Below are 19,504 nucleotides of genomic sequence, written 5' to 3'. Positions count from 1 at the left end.
GCAATAGGTCACTAGTCTATTCCCAGAAGCTTGAGAGGGTGCCGCTTCACCTCATGGTTGACCAGGGGACTCTCCCAATCTCACCGCCTATCCTCAGGAATATCAGGCTGAGGTATAGGTTGATAATCAACCTGTTTGGCGATGTTATGAGCACATCTCCCGTGGCCTAAAAGTTCTGGAGTGGGACTTGAACCCAGAGCTTCTCTGGCTCAGAGACAGGGAACACAAGGCGTCCTCTACAAACAAGAGCACCACCAGAATTGGAATCTCAGTGAGGAGTGAGCGGGCGAGGGGAAGTTCTGAAGTGAAGGGAACTACTTTCATCGAAAAGGTTTAGTACCGGGCACACAAATCATGGCAAGGCTTGTCATCATCATAAAGGACATGACATAAATCCACGTGGCAACTGGAGAAGAGTGGGTTGGGATCTGCAATCCACTGTCGAATAGTCCAGTGATATTTTGACATGAATGATGAAGAGCCTATCTGTGAGGTAGTGGTATCTGCAGCACACACGGAGCTGGTCTTCAGCGCTAATCACCAAGTGCAGAGGAGGAGGACGCTTTCATTGAAAACTCAGCTGAGGGCCAGTCACTGGAATAAACTGTGCAAATTGTGCAGCAGAACCACATGACAAAATGTTAGAGATGCAGGTCCCTTTAAGAGTAAACCAGATTTTGCTTCAGAGTCAGTTGAGAGCAGGTGATGCTCATTCAAACTTGTACTTAAGAGCTGGTAGGGACCCAGAAACGAAGAGTGGAAACGAGTATTTGTACTGAACTGGAGTATCACAATAAAACAGTGTGAACCATCGGAATATCCTCTGCTGCCTAATACAGACCTCCGAATTTAGAATTTAGAACATTACAGCGCATTACAGGCCCTCGATATTGCGCCGACCTGTGAAACCTATCTAAAGCCCATTTACACTATTCCAAAGGATCCTTACCTTTTCCAATCTGAACTGTCTTTCCTATTTTAGGCTTCACTGTTGTGTAAGCATCCTGGAAGAAAAGAATCATAAATAAGGAAAGAAGAATCTGCCAAAAGGGAATTCAAAGATCTGTATTCCGATCTTCAACCTTGTCCTTACTCTGCATCGAGGTATAAAAGTCACACTGTAAGGACTGTTCTTCATTAGGTTTACTTATCAAAGATGTATTCCTGCTAGTATCCCTGTTATAAATTAGAATCACAAAATCCCTACAGTGCAATCCATTCGGCCCAGCAAGTCTGCACTGACCCTACGAAAGAGCACTCTCTCCAGACACTCGAGAGCTGAGGTGTGAGGGAGCAGCAGGGGGGGCAGAGCAGAGCGATCCAGACACCAGACACTGGGGAGCTGAGCTGTGAGACAGCAGCGGGGTGGAACGGAGTGATTCAGACACCAGACACTCGAGAGCTGAGGTGTGAGGGAGCAGCAGGGGCGGCAGAGCAGAGCGATCCAGACACCAGGGAGATGAGCTGTGAGGGAGCAACAGGGGCGGCAGAGCAGAGCGATCCAGACACCAGACACTGGGGAGCTGAGCTGTGAGGGAGCAACAGGATGGAACGGAGCCTCCAGGCACCACACACTCGGTGGCTGAGCTGTGAGGGAGCAGCAGGGCAGAGCAGGGTGACCCAGGCTCCAGACGCTGGTGAGCAGAACTGTGAGGAAGCAGCCAGGCACAGCAGAGCTGCCAGACTCCAGACAGTCGGGGGCTGAGCTGTAAGAGAGCAGTAGGGTGGAGCAGAGGGCTCCAGATGCTGGGGAGCTAAGCTGTGAGGAAGCAATGGGGCGGAGCAGAGCAATTCAGACACAGACACTCAGTGGCTGAGCTGTTCAGGAGCAGCGGTGTGGAGCAGAGACTCCAAACTCCAGACACACAGTGGCTGAGCTGTTCAGGAGCAAGCGGTGCGGAGCAGAGACTCCGGATACCAGACAGTCAGGAGCTGAGCTGTGAGGGAGCAGCGGTGCGGAGCAGAGACTCTGGATACCAGACACTCAGGAGCTGAGCTGTTCAGGAGCAGCGGTGCGGAGCAGAGACTCCGGATACCAGACACTCAGGAGCTGAGCTGTTCAGGAGCAGAGGTGTGGAGCAGAGACTCCAAACTCCAGACACTCAGGAGCTGAGCTGTGAGGGAGCAGCGGTGTGGAGCAGAGACTCCGGATACCAGACACTCAGGAGCTGAGCTGTGAGGGAGCAGCGGCACGGAGCAGAGACTCCGGATACCAGACACTCAGGAGCTGAGCTGTGAGGGAGCAGCGGTGCGGAGCAGAGACTCCGGATACCAGACAGTCAGGAGCTGAGCTGTGAGGGAGCAGCGGTGCAGAGCAGAGACTCCGGATACCAGACACTCAGGAGCTGAGCTGTTCAGGAGCAGCGGTGCGGAGCAGAGACTCCGGATACCAGACACTCAGGAGCTGAGCTGTTCAGGAGCAGAGGTGTGGAGCAGAGACTCCAAACTCCAGACACTCAGGAGCTGAGCTGTGAGGGAGCAGCGGTGTGGAGCAGAGACTCCGGATACCAGGCAGTCAGGAGCTGAGCTGTGAGGGAGCAGCGGTGCGGAGCAGAGACTCCGGATACCAGACACTCAGGAGCTGAGCTGTGAGGGAGCAGCGGTGTGGAGCAGAGACTCCGGATACCAGGCAGTCAAGAGCTGAGCTGTGAGGGAGCAGCGGTGCGGAGCAGAGACACCGGATACCAGACACTCAGGAGCTGAGCTGTTCAGGAGCAGCGGTGCGGAGCAGAGACTCCGGATACCAGGCAGTCAAGAGCTGAGCTGTGAGGGAGCAGCGGTGCGGAGCAGAGACTCCGGATACCAGACACTCAGGAGCTAAGATGTGAGGGAGCAGCGGTGTGGAGCAGAGACTCCAAACCCCAGACACTCAGGAGCTGAGCTGTGAGGGAGCAGCGGTGCAGAGCAGAGACTCCGGATACCAGACACTCAGGAGCTGAGCTGTGAGGGAGCAGCAGTGCGGAGCAGAGACTCCGGATACCAGACACTCAGGAGCTGAGCTGTGAGGGAGCAGCGGTGCAGAGCAGAGACTCCGGATACCAGGCAGTCAAGAGCTGAGCTGTGAGGGAGCAGCGGTGCGGAGCAGAGACACCGGATACCAGACACTCAGGAGCTGAGCTGTGAGGGAGCAGCAGTGTGGAGCAGAGACTCCGGATACCAGACACTCAGGAGCTGAGCTGTGAGGGAGCAGTGGCACGGAGCAGAGACTCCAGCTTGAGGAAATGTATCAGTTGCCGAAGGGGAATAGGTTCAGGTATACCTGGAGGTGAGGGACTTTGTGAGGAAAGAGGTCCCGTGCTTCCCAAGGCTGCTACCTCCAGCGTTACAAGATGAGCTGTTGTCCGAAGATGACACTGAGGAGGGGAAAGTGGTAGATATTTAGGGAGAGCTGATGGAGAGGTGGTCCGGTGGAGGAGGTGAGGCACAAATGGGGGGGGGGGGGGGAGGAGGAGGAGAGTTGAGGGGCGGGCTGTGGAAGGAAGCTCTGCGGGGGCGAGTGTGCCTCATTGTGTGCGAGCTCACCACTGATCCCACGTGACTTCACCTTCTGTACCAGTCTGCCATGAGGCATCTTGTCAAGGCCTTACTGAAGTCCATGTCGACAATATCTACTGCCCTACCCTCATCAACCATCTTCGTTATTCCCTCAAAAAACACGATCACGTTAGGGAGGCACACCCTGCCCTTCAGAAAACCGGGCTGCCTCTCGCTAATACGTCCACTTGCTTCCAAATGGGCGTAAATCCGATCTCGTAGAATCCTCTCCAATAATTTCCCTACCACTGACGGAAGGCCCACCGGCCTGTCATTTCTTGGATTATCCTTGTGACCCTTCTTAAACAAAGGAACAACATTAGCTACTCTCCAGTCCTCTGGGACCTCACCTGTAGCCAGTAAGGATACAAAATATTCTGTCAAGGCCCCAGCAATTTCCTCCCTTGCCTCTCAGTATTCTGGGGTAGATCCCATCAGGCCCTGGGGACTTGTCCACCTTAATGTTTTTCAAGATGCCCAACACCTCCTCCTTTTTGATCTCAATGTGACTCAGATTATCTACACACCCATCGCCAGACTCATCATCCACCAAGTCCTTCTCTTTGGTGAATATTGATGCAAAGTACTCATTTAGTACCTCACCCATTTCCTCTGGTTCCATGCATAGACCCTCCCCACCCCCCACTGTCCTTGAGTGGGCCAATCCTTTCCCTGCTACCCGCTTGCTCTTTATATACATGTAAATTCTAAGGCCAGCAGCTCCTCCCAGCCATCAGTGTCCACAGGAGCCATGACAGTTGCTGGTAATGCATCCACATGAGGGAGCCCAGGCCAAAAGTGAGAGTGGGATTACAGAATGAGGTTGTGGTGAGGGAAGGGGAAGATGGTTCGGAGGCAGGGGCAGGGGATGGATTTCAATGGCCTCTGCAGTTGTGGGAAAGCTATGCAGCCCCTATTTGATCATTGGACCTCCCATGCATTGCACTGGCTCAGGGAAAATGGGCGTCAATTGGCTCATTAATGAGTCTAATTTATATCTCACTGGTGGCAACCAGGAATCCCATTCCAGAACCATCCCCCCCATCCCCCACTGAAATCGAGGGAATAGGGAGAGTCTTTGCTGATGCCAGGAGACTGAAGTGGGGCTTCTACCAATGATTAAGTGGGCTCGGCCACCATTGTTCCTGTTCCTGGGGATTAGATTAAATTCTGCTCAGGTGACAGTTATTTGAGGAGGGGGTGTGGGTGATGGCACAGATTTTGAAAGGGTGGGGGCAGGATTTACAGAGAGAGATATATTCCAGCTGTCATGTGCAGTGGTGGGGAGGGTCACAAAGGAAGTCACTGCTGGAGGAGGTGGTATAAGCAGGTATGATAGAGACGTTTAAGAGGTGTCTTGACAAATACGTGAATAGGATGGTGTTATGGGCCAGTGCTTAAAAACTCCAAAGTTTTCTATGAAGTTCACCTGACCTATAACGTTTATGTTGAATTTGGCTAGGATGAGCAGAAGAGCCTTCACTTCAGGTGTGATTCACCAGATTTCCTGGGCGCTTTTATCACGACAAAGTTTATTATAAGAATGTAGTTAAAGATATATAAAACACTGAAAGAATTTCTTAACAATTACATAGTGAAAACACAACAGCTACAGTAATCTATGTATATAAAGGGCAGCACGGTGGTACAGTGGTTAGCATTGTTGCCTACGGCGCTGAGGACCCGGGTTCGAATCCCGGCCCTGGGTCACTGTCCGTGTGGAGTTTGCACATTCTCCCCGTGTCTGCATGGGTTTCGCCCCCACAACCCAAAAGATGTGCAGGATTGGTGGATTGGCCATGCTAAATTGCCCCTTAATTGGAAAAAATAATTGGGTACTCTAAATTTTAAAAAAAATCTATGTATATAACGCTTAATTAATCCCCCCTTAACTGTTCCAATTCAATACAAAATCCAATAAAGCAAAACCCCTTTCAAGGGCGTGGCCCAGCACACAGTAATGTCACTTGAATGGGACTGGTCCTTTCCTTTCCCTGAGCTTCTGATCCAGTTCCAATCTGCAGATTCAAAACTCCTTCCGGAAAGCAACTCTTATCGTTAAAGTTCCCAAGGCAGTTTGCCACACCTAATGTGCCTTCAGTTCACTGGAACAGCTTTAAAATGAAAACAGAGAAACGCTGCTCCTTCTCTTCTGCAGTCCAAAGCAACAAACCAAAACCCAAACACTAAAAACTCCTCTCACCTGACAGCCACAGCCCAGCTCCACCCACAAATGACATCATGAAGCCATGCTATAGGTCATCTGGTAAGACCAAACCTTTCTTAAAGGGACACTTACATGATAATGGGAATAGAGGTATATGGATCCGGAAGTGTAGAAGGTTTTAGGTTAGACGGGCAGCACGGTCGACGCAGGCCCGTTCCTGTGCGGTACTTTCCTGTTCTTTGATTAGTGGGAGTAGAATTGAGGGAATGGGACAATAATATCAAGGGAGGGTTGAGTTGAAAAAGGCCCAGAAACTAGACTGAGGTTCAGATTCAGGGCAACAGAGGGTAAAAGTAAAGTCACCATACGCTTCTTTCCCCTTTGAGGAGGGGGGCGGGGCGAGGAGGGGGCCGGGGGGGGGGGGGGGGGGCTGACTAGTGGTGATTGAACCCGAGGATCACCACACCTCAGGTGAGGGGCAAGGTTGAGAAGATAGGACTTCATGAATAATCTCAGCTGGCCTCGCTCTGCATCACGGACCAGCTGTCCAGCCAACTGAGCTAAACAGGGGACAGAATGGGGAAAGGCGCAGTTTGATTTTGTAAGCAGGAGGAAGGGATTCAAACAGCAGAGGCAGCTAAATGGTTGGTCTCAACCTTGGAGAGATAATTTGCCAGCTTCTCACGACCTGCAAAGTTTCTTCTTCTGTCCACTGACGTTGATCTTTAACTTAAAGAATGAATTTGTGATACAGAATTTCACAGCATATTCAGTGTATTCAGCAGAACAGGAAGATTATGTCACACAGCAAGTTAGTTATTAGATGTGTTTCGTCACTATCAAACCAACAAGAAGCAAAACAAGATTTCTCAAAGCTCACATCTGATAATAACCCCTAGGTTCTAAAAAATATATTCTTTCATGGAATGTGGGTGCCTCTAGTGAGGCAGCAGTTGTTGTCCATCCCTAACTGCCCTTGAACTTTATGGCTTGCGAGGCCATTTCAGAGGGTAGTTAAGAGCCAATCCAATCGCAGTGAATTGAAAGTAACGTGTAGGCCTGGATGGCTGGTTTGCTTCCTTAAAGGGTTAATATGACAATCAATGACCGTTGTTATGGTCACCAGAGTAGCTTTAAATTCCAGATTTATGAATTAAATTCAAACTTCATCAGCAGCCTTGGTAGAATTTGAACCCATGATTACTAATCCAGTGACATTATCATTATGCCACCGTCTACTCCAGTTGGAATTCCAATGCTTGGATTCAGGAACTGCTTATGTGAGTACCTCAATCTGTTATGACAATCATGAATGAACCTCCTATTCCGTGGAGCCTGGATACAAACACAACATTACTTCTGGGACCAAGGAATAATGGTAGCAGTCCATATTAAAACAAATGCTCCACTCGTGTAAAAATGGTCATCAAAGAAGAAACATCTAGTGCCCCCAAATGATCTTGAGGCACGTGCTTTTTTGTTTCAAAATAAAACTTCAATTGTCATTCCCTAGCCAGAGGAAATAACCAAAGTACAATGCTGAGAGATAGACAGTGGCTTCATAGATTATCCCAAATGTGAGAGAAACTGCAGTACCTGGAGTCCGGTGGTATATGGTCCAACTAACTTTCGAAGCCGTGAGATTCTCTCCTCCAGCAGACTTGGCTCTGCCTCCACAAATCGATAATTTTCAGCTGGGGTTGTATAAAGTGATAACTGCAAACCAAGGATGGAGAGATTATTGTTGTTTTATCCGTTGAGGTTAAGTAGCTGCAAGGCATTGATTAGAGGGTTACATGAGCAAGTGTGAAGAGAACTTTGGTGATACAGGGTGTGAGTCAAGCTCGGAGCTATAATCCTGCAATGATTCACTCTGTGAAAATCAGCTGAGGATGGATGTAGCCAGGAGATGCAATGCATGAGAAGGAAAGGTCAACGGGCAGGTAGGCATGTGTACTGGGTATAAAACATGACAGGGGATGGGATATGTGTTTAGAGTAACATGAGGGCAAGGAGCTGGCTCAAATAGGGTCTCATGATCAGAGCAGGGTCTGGGACCTCCAATTTGGAAACAAACATTCATGACACCCAAATAAGGTCCTCTTGAGGATTCCTGTCCTGTCCTCTTGCTGTTGGCAGTACTCTCTGAACAAATGTTATTCAGAGTGCTTTAATATGGATCAACAGGCACAACTTGCAGTTATACATTGCACAATGTCCCAAGTAGTAGTAGGATTAAAGCCAATATGGTGAAGTTGAAACTTATACATTGAGATTTTCTTTGCTGAGAGTTTATCCCTCACAAATCCGTGCTGACTATCCTGGATTAAGCTGTATCTTTCCAAATGATCATAAATCCTATCCCTCAGGACCCTTTCCAATAATTTACCTATGACCGAAGTGAGACTAACCGGCCCAGGGTTATACCTATTCCCTTTCTTGAACAAGGGGACAACATTTGCCTCTCTCCAGTCTTCTGGCACTATTCCTGTAGACAGTGAGGATATAAAGATCAAAGCCAAAGGCTCTGCAATCTCATCCCTCGCCTCCCAAAGAATCCTAGTATATATCCCATCAGGCCCAGGGGACTTATCTATCCTCAGGCTTCTCAAAATTTCTAACACATCTTCCTTCCGAATATCTACCTCCTCCAGCCTACCAACCTGTATCGCACTATCCTCCTCAATAACATGGCCCCCTCTCCTTTGTGGACACTGAAGAAAAGTATTCATTTAGGGCCTCTCCTATATCTTCAGACTCCATAGACACGTTCCCACTACTGTCCTTGGCCGGCCCTAACTTCACCATGGTCATTCTTTTATTCCTCATATAAGCTGTAAAAAGCCTTGATCCTATCCGCCAGGGACTTCTCATGCCCCCTCTTAGCTCTCCTCAGCCCTTTCTTGAGCTCCTTCCTAGCTATCTTATATCCCTCAAGTGCCCTAACTGAATCTTGTTTTCTCATCCTTTCATAAGCCCTCTTCTTCCTCTTGACAAGACATTCAACCTCTTTTGTAAACCATGGTTCCCTCACACGGCCATTTCCTCCCTGCCTGACAGGGACATACATATCAAGGACACGCAGTATTTCGTCCTTGCAAAAGCTCCACATCTCAATTGTGCCTATCCCTAACAGTTCCTGTTTCCAGCTTATGCTCCCCAATTCTTGCCTAATCGCATCGTAATTACCTTTCCCCCAGTTATAAACCTTGCCCTGCCATATGTTCCTATCCCTCTCCAATGCTGTAGTGAAAGTCGCCGAATTGTGGTGACTATCTCCAAAGTGCTCTCCCACAACCAAATCTAACATTTGGCTCGGTTCATTACCCAGTAACAAATACAATGTGGCCCCGCCTCTGGTCAGCCTATCCACATATTGTGTGAGGAAACCCTCCTGCACACACTGGATATAAACAGCCCCATCAAAACTATCCCAATTATAGTGGTTCCAATCAATATTTGGAAATTGAAAGTCACCCATGACAACTACCCTGTGACTACCGCACCTATCCAAAATCTGCATTGCAATCTTTTCCTCCAAATCTCTATTACTGTTTGGGGGCCTATAGAAAACTCCTAACAAACACTGCCCAAATTACCAAGTTCCAATTCCCACTCTGGCTGTGTCTCACTCACTCAGGCTGTGTCTCCTATGCCTGCGCAAGTCTTACTGAGTGTGCTTTCTGTCTGTCTTTTATATCTTTTATACTTTCTTGTTCAAAGAGACTGTCAATGGAGAGGGATTCCAGTTGGAGGAAGAAGAAAAAAAAGGACGATATTATTATACATGTTGGCATGTGTTGTTTTTTTGAAACAAAAAAGTATATTTACTGTGTGCATTTCTTAAAGGATAGTGAAAAAGTGAAAAATGAAACCATCTTGAAGTTGATAGTTTTTTTTTTCATGAGGGGAGGTGTCATGTAAGAGTACCTTTATGAAATGGGTGTTTTTTATAGAATAACTGTAGTGGGTGTACCTTTTAGAATAGGTATTTATTACTGCAGTGATGTCAGAGTGTGGGTGGAGCTGGGCTGTCTGTCAACTTTTAGTTTCACTTTGAGGACAGCTTGGGTGTGTCTGTGTTTTTTGGTTTTGTTTCAGTGTTGGAGCTGCAGTCAGCCACAGGATGTGTAATGTTGTTCCCTCTGCCATGTAAAGATCATTTGGTGAATTCAGAGTGATAACTGTTCTCAGTAGTGAATTTAAACCTGACATGCTTCTGTTAAAAGTTTTGTTTTACGTCTTATGGGTGTTAAAAGGAAAGTAAGGATTACTTAGTGTCGTATTCTTTTGGGGGGTGTATTTGAATTGATGGTTGCTAAGATGTTCACTGTATGTTTTAAAAAGGTTCACTTGAGTTGATAGAATAAACATTGTTTTGCTTAAAAAAAATACTTTTCAATTTCTGCTGTACCACACCTGTAGAGTGGGCCGTGTGCTCCCCATACCACAATCTATTAAAAGTTGTGGGTCAGGTGAACTCCATGATACACATTGGGGTTCTCTAAACCCTGGCCCATAACAATTGTTCTTTGCTACAAAACAAGTATGTTTACCTGGTCAACCTTGAGAAGCCCTTTCTCTGGTTTGACACTCTGTGCAAAGACTGGCACAGAAAGCAGTGCCAGGCTTGTGGGCGACACTACCAGTGGAACAACCTGCAAGGGGAAGCACAGGGTTAATGTACTGATTCAACTGAACAGTCTGAAACAACTGCTTAAGCCATCAATAATACTGCCGGAGGTAATAATGATAATCTTCATTGCCCCAGGAAGCTTACAGTAACTGTGCAATGAAGTTACTGCGAAAAGCTCCTAGTGGCTACGTTGCGGCGCCTGTTCGGTTACATGGAGGGAGAATTCAGAATGTCCAAATTACATAACAATATGTCTTTCAAGACTTGTGAGAGGAAACTGGAGCACCCAGAGGAGGTGACAAGTAGGTTAGACCAGGGAAACCCAGTGGATGTGGTCTATCTGGATTTCCAAAAGGCCTTTGATAAGGTGCCACACAGGAGGCTGCTGAGTAAGGTGAGGGCCCATGGTGTTCGAGGTGAGCTACTGGCATGGGTTGAGGATTGGCTGTCTGACAGAAGGCAGAGAGTTGGGATAAAAGGTTCTTTTTCGGAATGGCAGCCGGTGACCAGCGGTGTCCCACAGGGTTCAGTGTTGGGGCCGCAGCTGTTCACCATATATATTAATGATCTGGATGAAGGGACTGGGGGCATTCCAGCAAAGTTTGCCGATGATACGAAGTTAGGTGGTCAGGCAGGTAGTGCTGAGGATGTGGGGAGGCTGCAGAAGGATCTAGACAGTTTGGGAGAGTGGTGCAGGAAGTGGCTGATGCAATTCAACGTGAGAAAATGTGAGGTCTTGCACTTTGGAAAAAAGAATCCAAGCATAGACTACTTTCTAAAAGGTGAGAAAATTCATAATGCCAAAGTACAAAGGGATCTGGGAGTGCTAGTCGAGGATTCCCTAAAGGTAAACATGCAGGTTGAATCTGTGATTAAGAAAGCGAATGCAATGTTGTCATTTATCTCAAGAGGGTTGGAATATAAAAGCAGCGATGTGCTACTGAGCCTTTATAAGGCTCTGGTTAGGCCCCATTTGGAGTACTGTGTCCAGTTTTGGGCCCCACATCTCAGGAAGGACATACTGGCACTGGAGCGTGTCCAGCGGAGATTCACATGGATGATCCCTGGAATGGCGGGTCTAACATATGATGAACGGCTGAGGATCCTGGGATTGTATTCATTGGAGTTTAGAAGGTTAAGGGGAGATCTAATAGAAACTTACAAGATAATACATGGCTTAGAAAGGGTGGACGCAAAGAAACTGTTTCCGTTAGGCGAGGAGACACGGACCCGTGGGCACAGCCTTAGAATTAGAGGGGGTAAATTCAGAACAGAAATGCGGAGACATTTCTTCAGCCAGAGAGTGGTGGGCCTGTGGAATTCATTGCCGCGGAGTGCAGTGGAGGCCGGGACGCTAAATGGCTTCAAGGCAGAGATAGATAAATTCTTGATGTCGCGAGGAATTAAGGGCTACGGGGAGAATGCTGGTAGGTGGAGTTGAAATGCCCATCAGCCATGATTGAATGGCGGAGTGGACTCGATGGGCCGAATGGCCTTACTTCCACTCCTATGTCTTATGGTCTTATGGTCTTATGGTCTTAAACCCATGCAGACACAAGGAGAACGTGCAGACTTCACACAGAACGTGACCCAAGCCCGGAATCGAACCTGGGACCCTGGCGCTGTCTTATGGATGTTTGGGAATTTATTAAGGATTACTTAGTGTTGTATTCTCTGGGGGATGTATTTGAATTGATGGTTGCTAAGATGTTCACTGTATGTTTTAAAAAGGTTAACTTGAGTTCATGGAATAAACCTTGTTTTACTTTAAAAAATACTTTTCGATTTCTGCTGTACCACACCTGTAGAGTGGGTCGTGTGCTCCCCATACCACAATCTATTAAAAGTTGTAGATCAGGAGAACTCCATGATACACTTTGAGGTTCTCTAAACCCAGGCCCATAACACATAGATAGAGTGGATAGTCAGAGACATATTCCCGGGTAGAGGGGTCAATTACTCAGGGGCACAGGTTTAAGGTGCGAGGGGCAAGGTTTAGAGGAGATGTACGAGACAAGTTTTTTTACACAGAGGGTAGTGGGTGCCTGGAACTCGCTGCCGGAGGAGGTGGTGGAAGCAGGGACAATAGTGACGTTTAAGGGACATCTTGACAAATACATGGATAGGATGGGAATAGAGGGATACGGATCACAGAAGTGTAGAAGATTTTAGTTTAGATTGGCAGCATGGTCGGCACAGGCTTGGAGGGTCGAAGGGCCTGTTCCTGTGCTGTACTTTTCTTTGTTCTTTGTTATATACTGGACACAGAAACACACTCAAACTGCAATGTGATTGGATACGTTGAATCAGTGGGCAAATGAATGGCAGATGCACTCCAATTTGAGGTGATCCACTTTGGTAGCAAAAACAGTACAGCAGACTATTATCTGAATGGCCATACATTAGGAGAGGTGAACGTGCAACGAGACCCAGGTGTCCTAGTACACTAGTCACTGAAGGTAAGCATGCAGGTGCAGCAGACAGTGAAGGTGGTAAATGGTATGCTGACCTTCATTGCGAGAGGATGAGAGTACAGGAACGGGGATGTCTTGCTGGTGAGATCACACCTGGAATATTGTGTGCAGTTTTGGTAAAAAGAGCAGAGCGATTATTTAAAAGATACCCCTGTGAAGGAACTCTACAGCAAGACCTTTCTTCCTCAGATGAGGAGACCAAAACTGCACACAATATTCCAGGTGTGGTTTCTCGAAGGCTGTGGAAACCGGGACTGAGATAACTGACCTCCAACCACAACTATCTTCCGTTGTGCTCAGTGTGACTCCAACCAGTGGAATTTTCCCCCTGGTTCCCATTGACTCTAGGGGCACGATCCAATGGCCATGCTGTGCCTGAAAAGCAGCTTGAATGGTGCAGTGTGGCCGATAAAAGCCGGGAGATCCTACTCCCGGGATCTACCCGACTCACGAGATCTAGCACAATCTTACGAGACGTTGCGATGTAACACTTTTTAGCAAATCTGCATATTAGAGGGCGACAGTTAGTCTCACTCTAATATGCAGTTTCCAGAGATAACCAAGGCATTGGTATTTATCCTCTTTGGCTTGGAGTCCTCAGGCGAGCACCGTTCAGCAGTGTCCCCACAAATGGGGACCAGACGGAACGGCACTCATGGGGGACTTCCAGATAATCGGAGGCCCCAGGTGATGCCCTTTGGGCAGGGTGGTACACTGGGACTGACAGTGTGACAAGAGCACCCTGGCAATGGCAGCCTTGGTGCTGGCAGGGGCACTCCCAGGGTGTGCCAACTTGGCATTTTTTGAGCGTTGGCAATCAGGGTGGGGGTGCGCTCTGCGAGTGTTGGGGAGGGGCTGGGCGTGGAGGGCAGGAACCCTCCCATAGTGGGTTGGGGAGGGGGTGGCCGGTGGTTGCGTTAGGGGCCTCAGAGATCGGGCATCATTTAAAAAGTGTCCCGATCTCTCGCTATGCTGAGGAGTTCCAGGTGGTGGACTACCCCACTGTACAAAAGAGGCTATATGCTGTCTTGGTGTCAAGGGCAGTCACTCTGGTGTTCAGTTCTTTTGTCCATATTCGAACCAAGGCTGTAATGAGGTCAGGAGCTCAGTGACCCTGGCGGAACCCACACTGGGCATTTGTGAGCAGATTATTCCAAAGTAAGTGCCACTTTATAGCATTGTTGATGACCCCTTCCATCACTTTACTGATGATTGAGAGGAGATGGATAGGGCAGTAATTGACCAGGTTGCATTGGCCCTGCTTTTTGTGTACAGGATTTACCTGGACAATTTCCTACATTGTCGGTTGATGCCAGTGTTGTCGCTGTATCGCAACAGTTTGGGGAGGGAAACAGCAAGTTCTGCAGCACATCTTCATTACTATCACCTGAATATTGTCAGGGCCCATAGTCTTCACAGTATCCAATGCCTTCAGCTGTTTCACATGGGGTGAATCGAATTGGCTGAAGACTGGCATTTGTGATGCCAAAGACCTCAGGAGGAGACTGAGTTGAACTTCTGGCTGAAGATTATTATGAATGCGTCACTCTTGTCTACAGCACTGACGTGCTGGGCTCCTCCATCATTGAGGATGGGGATAGGTAGCACGGTGACACAGTGGTTAGCATTGCTGTCTCACGGCATCCCGGGTTCCATCTCAGCTCCGAATCATTGTCTGTGTGGAGTTTGCACATAGAACATAGAACATAGAACATAGAACAGTACAGCACAGAACAGGCCCTTCAGCCCTCGATGTTGTGCCGAGCAATGATCACCCTATACCCGTAACCCAACAACCCCCCCCAACCTTACTTTTTTAGGACACTATGGGCAATTTAGCATGGCTAATCCACCTAACCCGCACATCTTTGGACTGTGGGAGGAAACCGGAGCACCCGGAGGAAACCCACGCACACAGGGGGAAGACGTGCAGACTCCGCACAGACAGTGACCCAGCCGGGAACCAAACCGGGGACCCTGGAGCTGTGAAGCATCTATGCCACCATGCTACCGTGCTGCCCACTGTCTGCCTTCTGCCAGTCAGCCAATTCTCTATCCATGCCAGGACCTTACCCTCAACACCATGGACTAGAAACTTATTTAACAATCTCCTATGTGGCACTTTGTCAAAGGCCTTCTGGAAATCTAAATAAATCATGTCCACTGGTTCTCCTTTGTCTAACTTCCTTGTTACCTCCTCAAAGAATTCTAACAGACTTGTCAGACATGATCTCCCTTTGACAAAGCCATGCTGACTCAGTCCTATTTTAACATTCACTTCCAAGTACTCCGCGATCTCATCTTTAATAACGGACTCGAAAATCTTACCAATGACCGAAGTCAGGCTACACACCCCTGTCTGCATCTACAGGCCGAGGTGGACATGGTTGACAGCTTCAATTTCCTAGGTGTATACATCACCAAAAATCTGTCCTGGTCACCCATATTGACGCGACCACCGAGAAAGCACTACAGTGCCTCTACTTCCTCAGGAACTGAAGGAAATTCGGCATGTCCACATCGACTCTTGCCAACTTTTACAGGTGCACCATAGAAAGCATCCTATCTGGCTGCATCACAGCCTGGTGTGGCAACAGCTTGGCCCAAGACAGGAAAAAACTACAGAGTCGTGAACACCATCCAGTCCATCATACAAACCTGCCGCCCATCCATTCTGCATCGATATATTGATGATTCTCTCTCACTCTCTCTGCACCTATATATTGATTCTCTCTCGCGTTCTCTCTCTCTCTCTCTCTATATATATATATATATAAATATAGATGATTCTCTCTCCTGTGTTGATATATTGATGATTCTGTGTCTACATATGAATGCTTCCCTCTCTGTCCATGTATTGATGATTCACTCTGTATGCCTATATATTGATGATTGTCTGTGTCTATATATTAATGCTTCACTATCTCGCTTTCTCTGTCTATATATTAATGCTTCTCCCTCTGTCTATATATTGATAATTCTCTCTCTGCGTTTATATACTAATGCTTCCCCCCTCTGTCTATATATTGATGATTCTCTGTGTCTACATATTAATGCTTCCACCCTCTCTGTCTATATATTGATGATTCACTCTCTGTCTACATATTGATGATTCTCTGTGTCTATATATTAATGCTTCCCTCTCACTGTCTACATATTGATGATTCTCTGTGTGTATATATTAATGCTTCCCCCCTCTCTCTGTCTATATAGTGATGATTCTCTGTGCGTATATGTTAATGCTTCCCCCCTCTCTCTGTCTATATATTGATGATTCTCTGTGTCTATATATTAATGCTTCCCTCTCTCTCTGTCTATATCTTGATGAATCTCTGTGTCTATATATTGATGAACATAGGACAGTGCAGCAGAGAACAGGCCCTTCGGCCCTCGATGTTGTGCTGAGCATTGTCCGAAACCAAGATCATGCTATCCCACTCCCTGTCATTCTGGTGTGCTCCATGTGCCTATCCAATAACCGCTTGAAAGTTCCTAAAGTGTCCGACTCCACGATCACAGCAGGCAGCCCATTCCACACCCTAACCACTCTCTGAGTAAAGAACCTACCTCGGACATCCCTCCTTTATCTCCCACCCTGAATCTTATAGTTATGCCCCCTTGTAACAGCTACATCCACCCGAGGAAATAGTCTCTGAACGTCCACTCTATCTATCCCCCTCATCATCTTATAAACCTCTATTAAGTCGCCTCTCATCCTCCTCCACTCCAAAGAGAAAAGCCCTAGCTCCCTCAACCTTTCCTCATAAGACCGATCCTGCAAACCAGGCAGCATCCTGGTAAATCTCCTTTACACCCTTTCCAATGCTTCCACATCCTTCCTATAATGAGGTGACCAGAACTGCACACAATACTCCAAATGAGGTCTCACCAGGGTCATGTAAAGTTGCAGCATAACCCCGTGGCTCTTAAACCCAAGTCCCCTGTTAATAAATGCTAACACACTATAGGCCTTCTTCACGGCTCTATCCACTTGAGAGGCAACCTTCAGAGATCTGTGGACATGAACCCCAAATCTGTCTGTTCCTCCACATTCCTCAGAACCCTGCCATTGACCCTGTAATCCGCATTCAAATTTTTTCTACCAAAATAAATCATCTCACACTTATCAGGGTTAAACTCCATCTGCCATTTTTCGGCCCAGCTCTGCATCTATCAATGTCTCTTTGCAGCCTACAACAGCCCTCCACCTCATCCACTACTCCACCAATCTTGGTGTCATCAGCCCCCTCCTCCAAGTTATTGATAAAAATCACAAATAGCAGAGGACCCAGCACTGATCCCTGTCGTACACCGCTGGTAACTGGTCTCCAGTCTGAACATTTTCCATCCACCACCACCCTCTGTCTTCTATGTGGTTGCCACTTACTTATCCAATTGGCCAAATTTCCCTCTATCCCACACCTCCTTACTTTCTTCATGAGCTGACCATGGGGAACCTTATCAAACGCCTTACTAAAATCCATGTATACAACATCAACTGCTCTATCTTCATCTATACACTTAGTTACCTCCTCAAAGAATTCAATCAAATTTGTGAGGCACGACGTACCCTTCACGAATCCATGTTGACTATCCTGGATTAAGCTGCATCTTTCCAAATGGTCATAAATCCTATCCTTCAGGACCTTTTCCATTAACTTACCGATCACCAAAGTAAGACTAACTGGCCTATAATTACCAGGGTCATTCCTATTCCCTTTCTTGAACAGAGGAACAACATTTGCCACTCTCCAGTCCTCTGGCACTATCCCCGTGGACAGCGAGGACCCAAAGATCACAGCCAAAGGCTCTGCAATCTCATCCCTTGCCTCCCAAAGAATCCTTGGATATATCCCATCTGGCCCAGGGGACTTGTCGACCCTCAGGTTTTTCAAAATTGCGAATACATCCTTCCTCAGAACATCTACCTCCTCCAGCCTACCCGCCTGTATCACACTCTCATCCTCAAAAACATGGCACCTCTCCTTGGTGAACACTGAAGAAAAGTATTAATTCAACGCCTATTTCTTCTGACTCTATGCACAAGTTCCCACTACTGTCCTTGACCGGCCCTACCCTCACCCTGGTCATTCTTTTATTTCTCACATAAGAGTAAAAAGTCTTGGGGTTTTCCTTGATCCAACCCGTCAAGGACTTCTCATGCCCCCTCCTAACTCTCCTTAAAGCTTCCCACCTCTCTATCTATGGATGATTCTCTGTGTGTATATATTAATGCTTCCCCCTCTCTGTGTCTATATATTGATGATTCTCTGTGTGCATATATTAAAGCTTCCCACCTCTCTATCTATGGATGATTCTCTGTGTGTATATATTAAAGCTTCCCATCTCTCTGTGTCTATATATTGATGATTCTCTGTGTCTATATATTAAAGCCTCCCACCTCTCTATCTATGGATGATTCCATGTGTGTATATATTAATGCTTCCCCCTCTCTGTGTCTATATATTGATGATTCTCTGTGTGTATATATTAAAGCTTCCCACCTCTCTATATATTGATGATTCTCTGTGTGTATATATTAAAGCTTCCCATCTCTCTATATATTGATGATTCTCTGTGTGTATATATTCAAGCTTCCCACCTCTCTATATATTGATGATTCTCTATGTGTATATATTAAAGCTTCCCCCTCTCTGTGTCTATATATTAGTGATTCTCTGTGTGTATATATTAAAGCTTCCCCCTCTCTGTGTCTATATATTGATGATTCTCTGTGTGTATATATTAAAGCCTCCCACCTCTCTATCGATGGATGATTCTCTGTGTGTATATATTCAAGCTTCCCACCTCTCTGTGTCTATATATTGATGATTCTCTGTGTGTATATATTCAAGCTTCCCACCTCTCTGTGTCTATACAGTATATTGATGATTCTCTGTGTGTATATATTCAAGCTTCCCACCTCTCTATCTATGGATGATTCTCTGTGTGTATATATTAATGCTTCCCCCTCTGTGTCTATATATTGATGATTCTCTGTGTGTATATATTAAAGCTTCCCATCTCTCTATCTATGGGTGATTCTCTGTGTGTATATATTAATGCTTCCCCCTCTCTGTGTCTATCTATGGATGATTCTCTATGTGTATATATTAAAGCCTCCCATCTCTCTATCTATGGATGATTCTCTATGTGTATATATTAAAGCCTCCCATCTCTCTATCTATGGATGATTCTCTGTGTGTATATATTAATGCTTCCCCCTCTGTGTCTATATATGGATGATTCTCTGTGTGTATATATTAATGCTTCCCCCTCTCTGTGTCTATATATATATATCCGGGTTTAATGTATATTTGTTAGTTTAATTTTCTCACCATCTCTCTCTCCGGACGCGGTGACCTCCGCTGGTGAATTGTGGGATGTTCTACAAAGACCGCGAGGGCTCAAACCCCGGAGAGGAAATCGAAATAGAGAGAGTGAGAGAGAGAGAGAGCCCGGAGTGAGAGAGATCCTGGAGCGAGATAGTGTGAAACTGGAGTGAGAGAGAGAGAGAGAGAGATCCCGGAGTGAGAGAGAGAGAGATCCCGGAGTGAGAGAGAGAGAGAGATACTGGAGCAAGAGAGAGAGTGTGTGAAACTGGAAAGAGAGAGAGATCCTGGAGTGAGAGAGTGTGAAACTGGAGAGAGAGTGCGTGAAACTGGAGTGAGAGAGAGAGATCCTGGAGTGAGA

General features: G+C 46.9%; 1 protein-coding gene across 4 annotated transcripts in view; it reads right to left on the bottom strand.

The window, feature by feature from the left end:
- LOC119969333 (MICOS complex subunit MIC26-like) overlaps nucleotides 1–19,282 on the bottom strand; it is a 34,392-nt gene extending 15,110 nt beyond the window's left edge. For 3 of the 4 annotated variants that reach the window (XM_038802842.1, XM_038802843.1, XM_038802845.1), the window contains exons 1-4: nucleotides 12,847–12,867; nucleotides 10,258–10,359; nucleotides 7,298–7,417; nucleotides 950–1,004 (exon numbers count right to left, since the gene is read on the bottom strand). In XM_038802842.1, the coding sequence (XP_038658770.1) occupies nucleotides 950–1,004; nucleotides 7,298–7,417; nucleotides 10,258–10,359; nucleotides 12,847–12,852 (283 nt within the window). In that variant the 5' untranslated portion in view covers nucleotides 12,853–12,867. Of the gene's footprint in view, nucleotides 1–949; nucleotides 1,005–7,297; nucleotides 7,418–10,257; nucleotides 10,360–12,846; nucleotides 12,868–19,149 lie in introns of those variants that run through there. The other variant, XM_038802844.1, reaches the window with a different exon arrangement.
- Between the last annotated feature and the right edge of the window lie 222 nt (nucleotides 19,283–19,504).

This window comes from Scyliorhinus canicula, chromosome 7 (assembly GCF_902713615.1).
Source record: "Scyliorhinus canicula chromosome 7, sScyCan1.1, whole genome shotgun sequence".
In the NCBI taxonomy this organism is placed as follows: Eukaryota; Metazoa; Chordata; class Chondrichthyes; order Carcharhiniformes; family Scyliorhinidae; genus Scyliorhinus; species Scyliorhinus canicula.
Note: the sequence above shows the minus strand (reverse complement) of the source record. Positions and strands in the feature narration are given on the sequence as shown.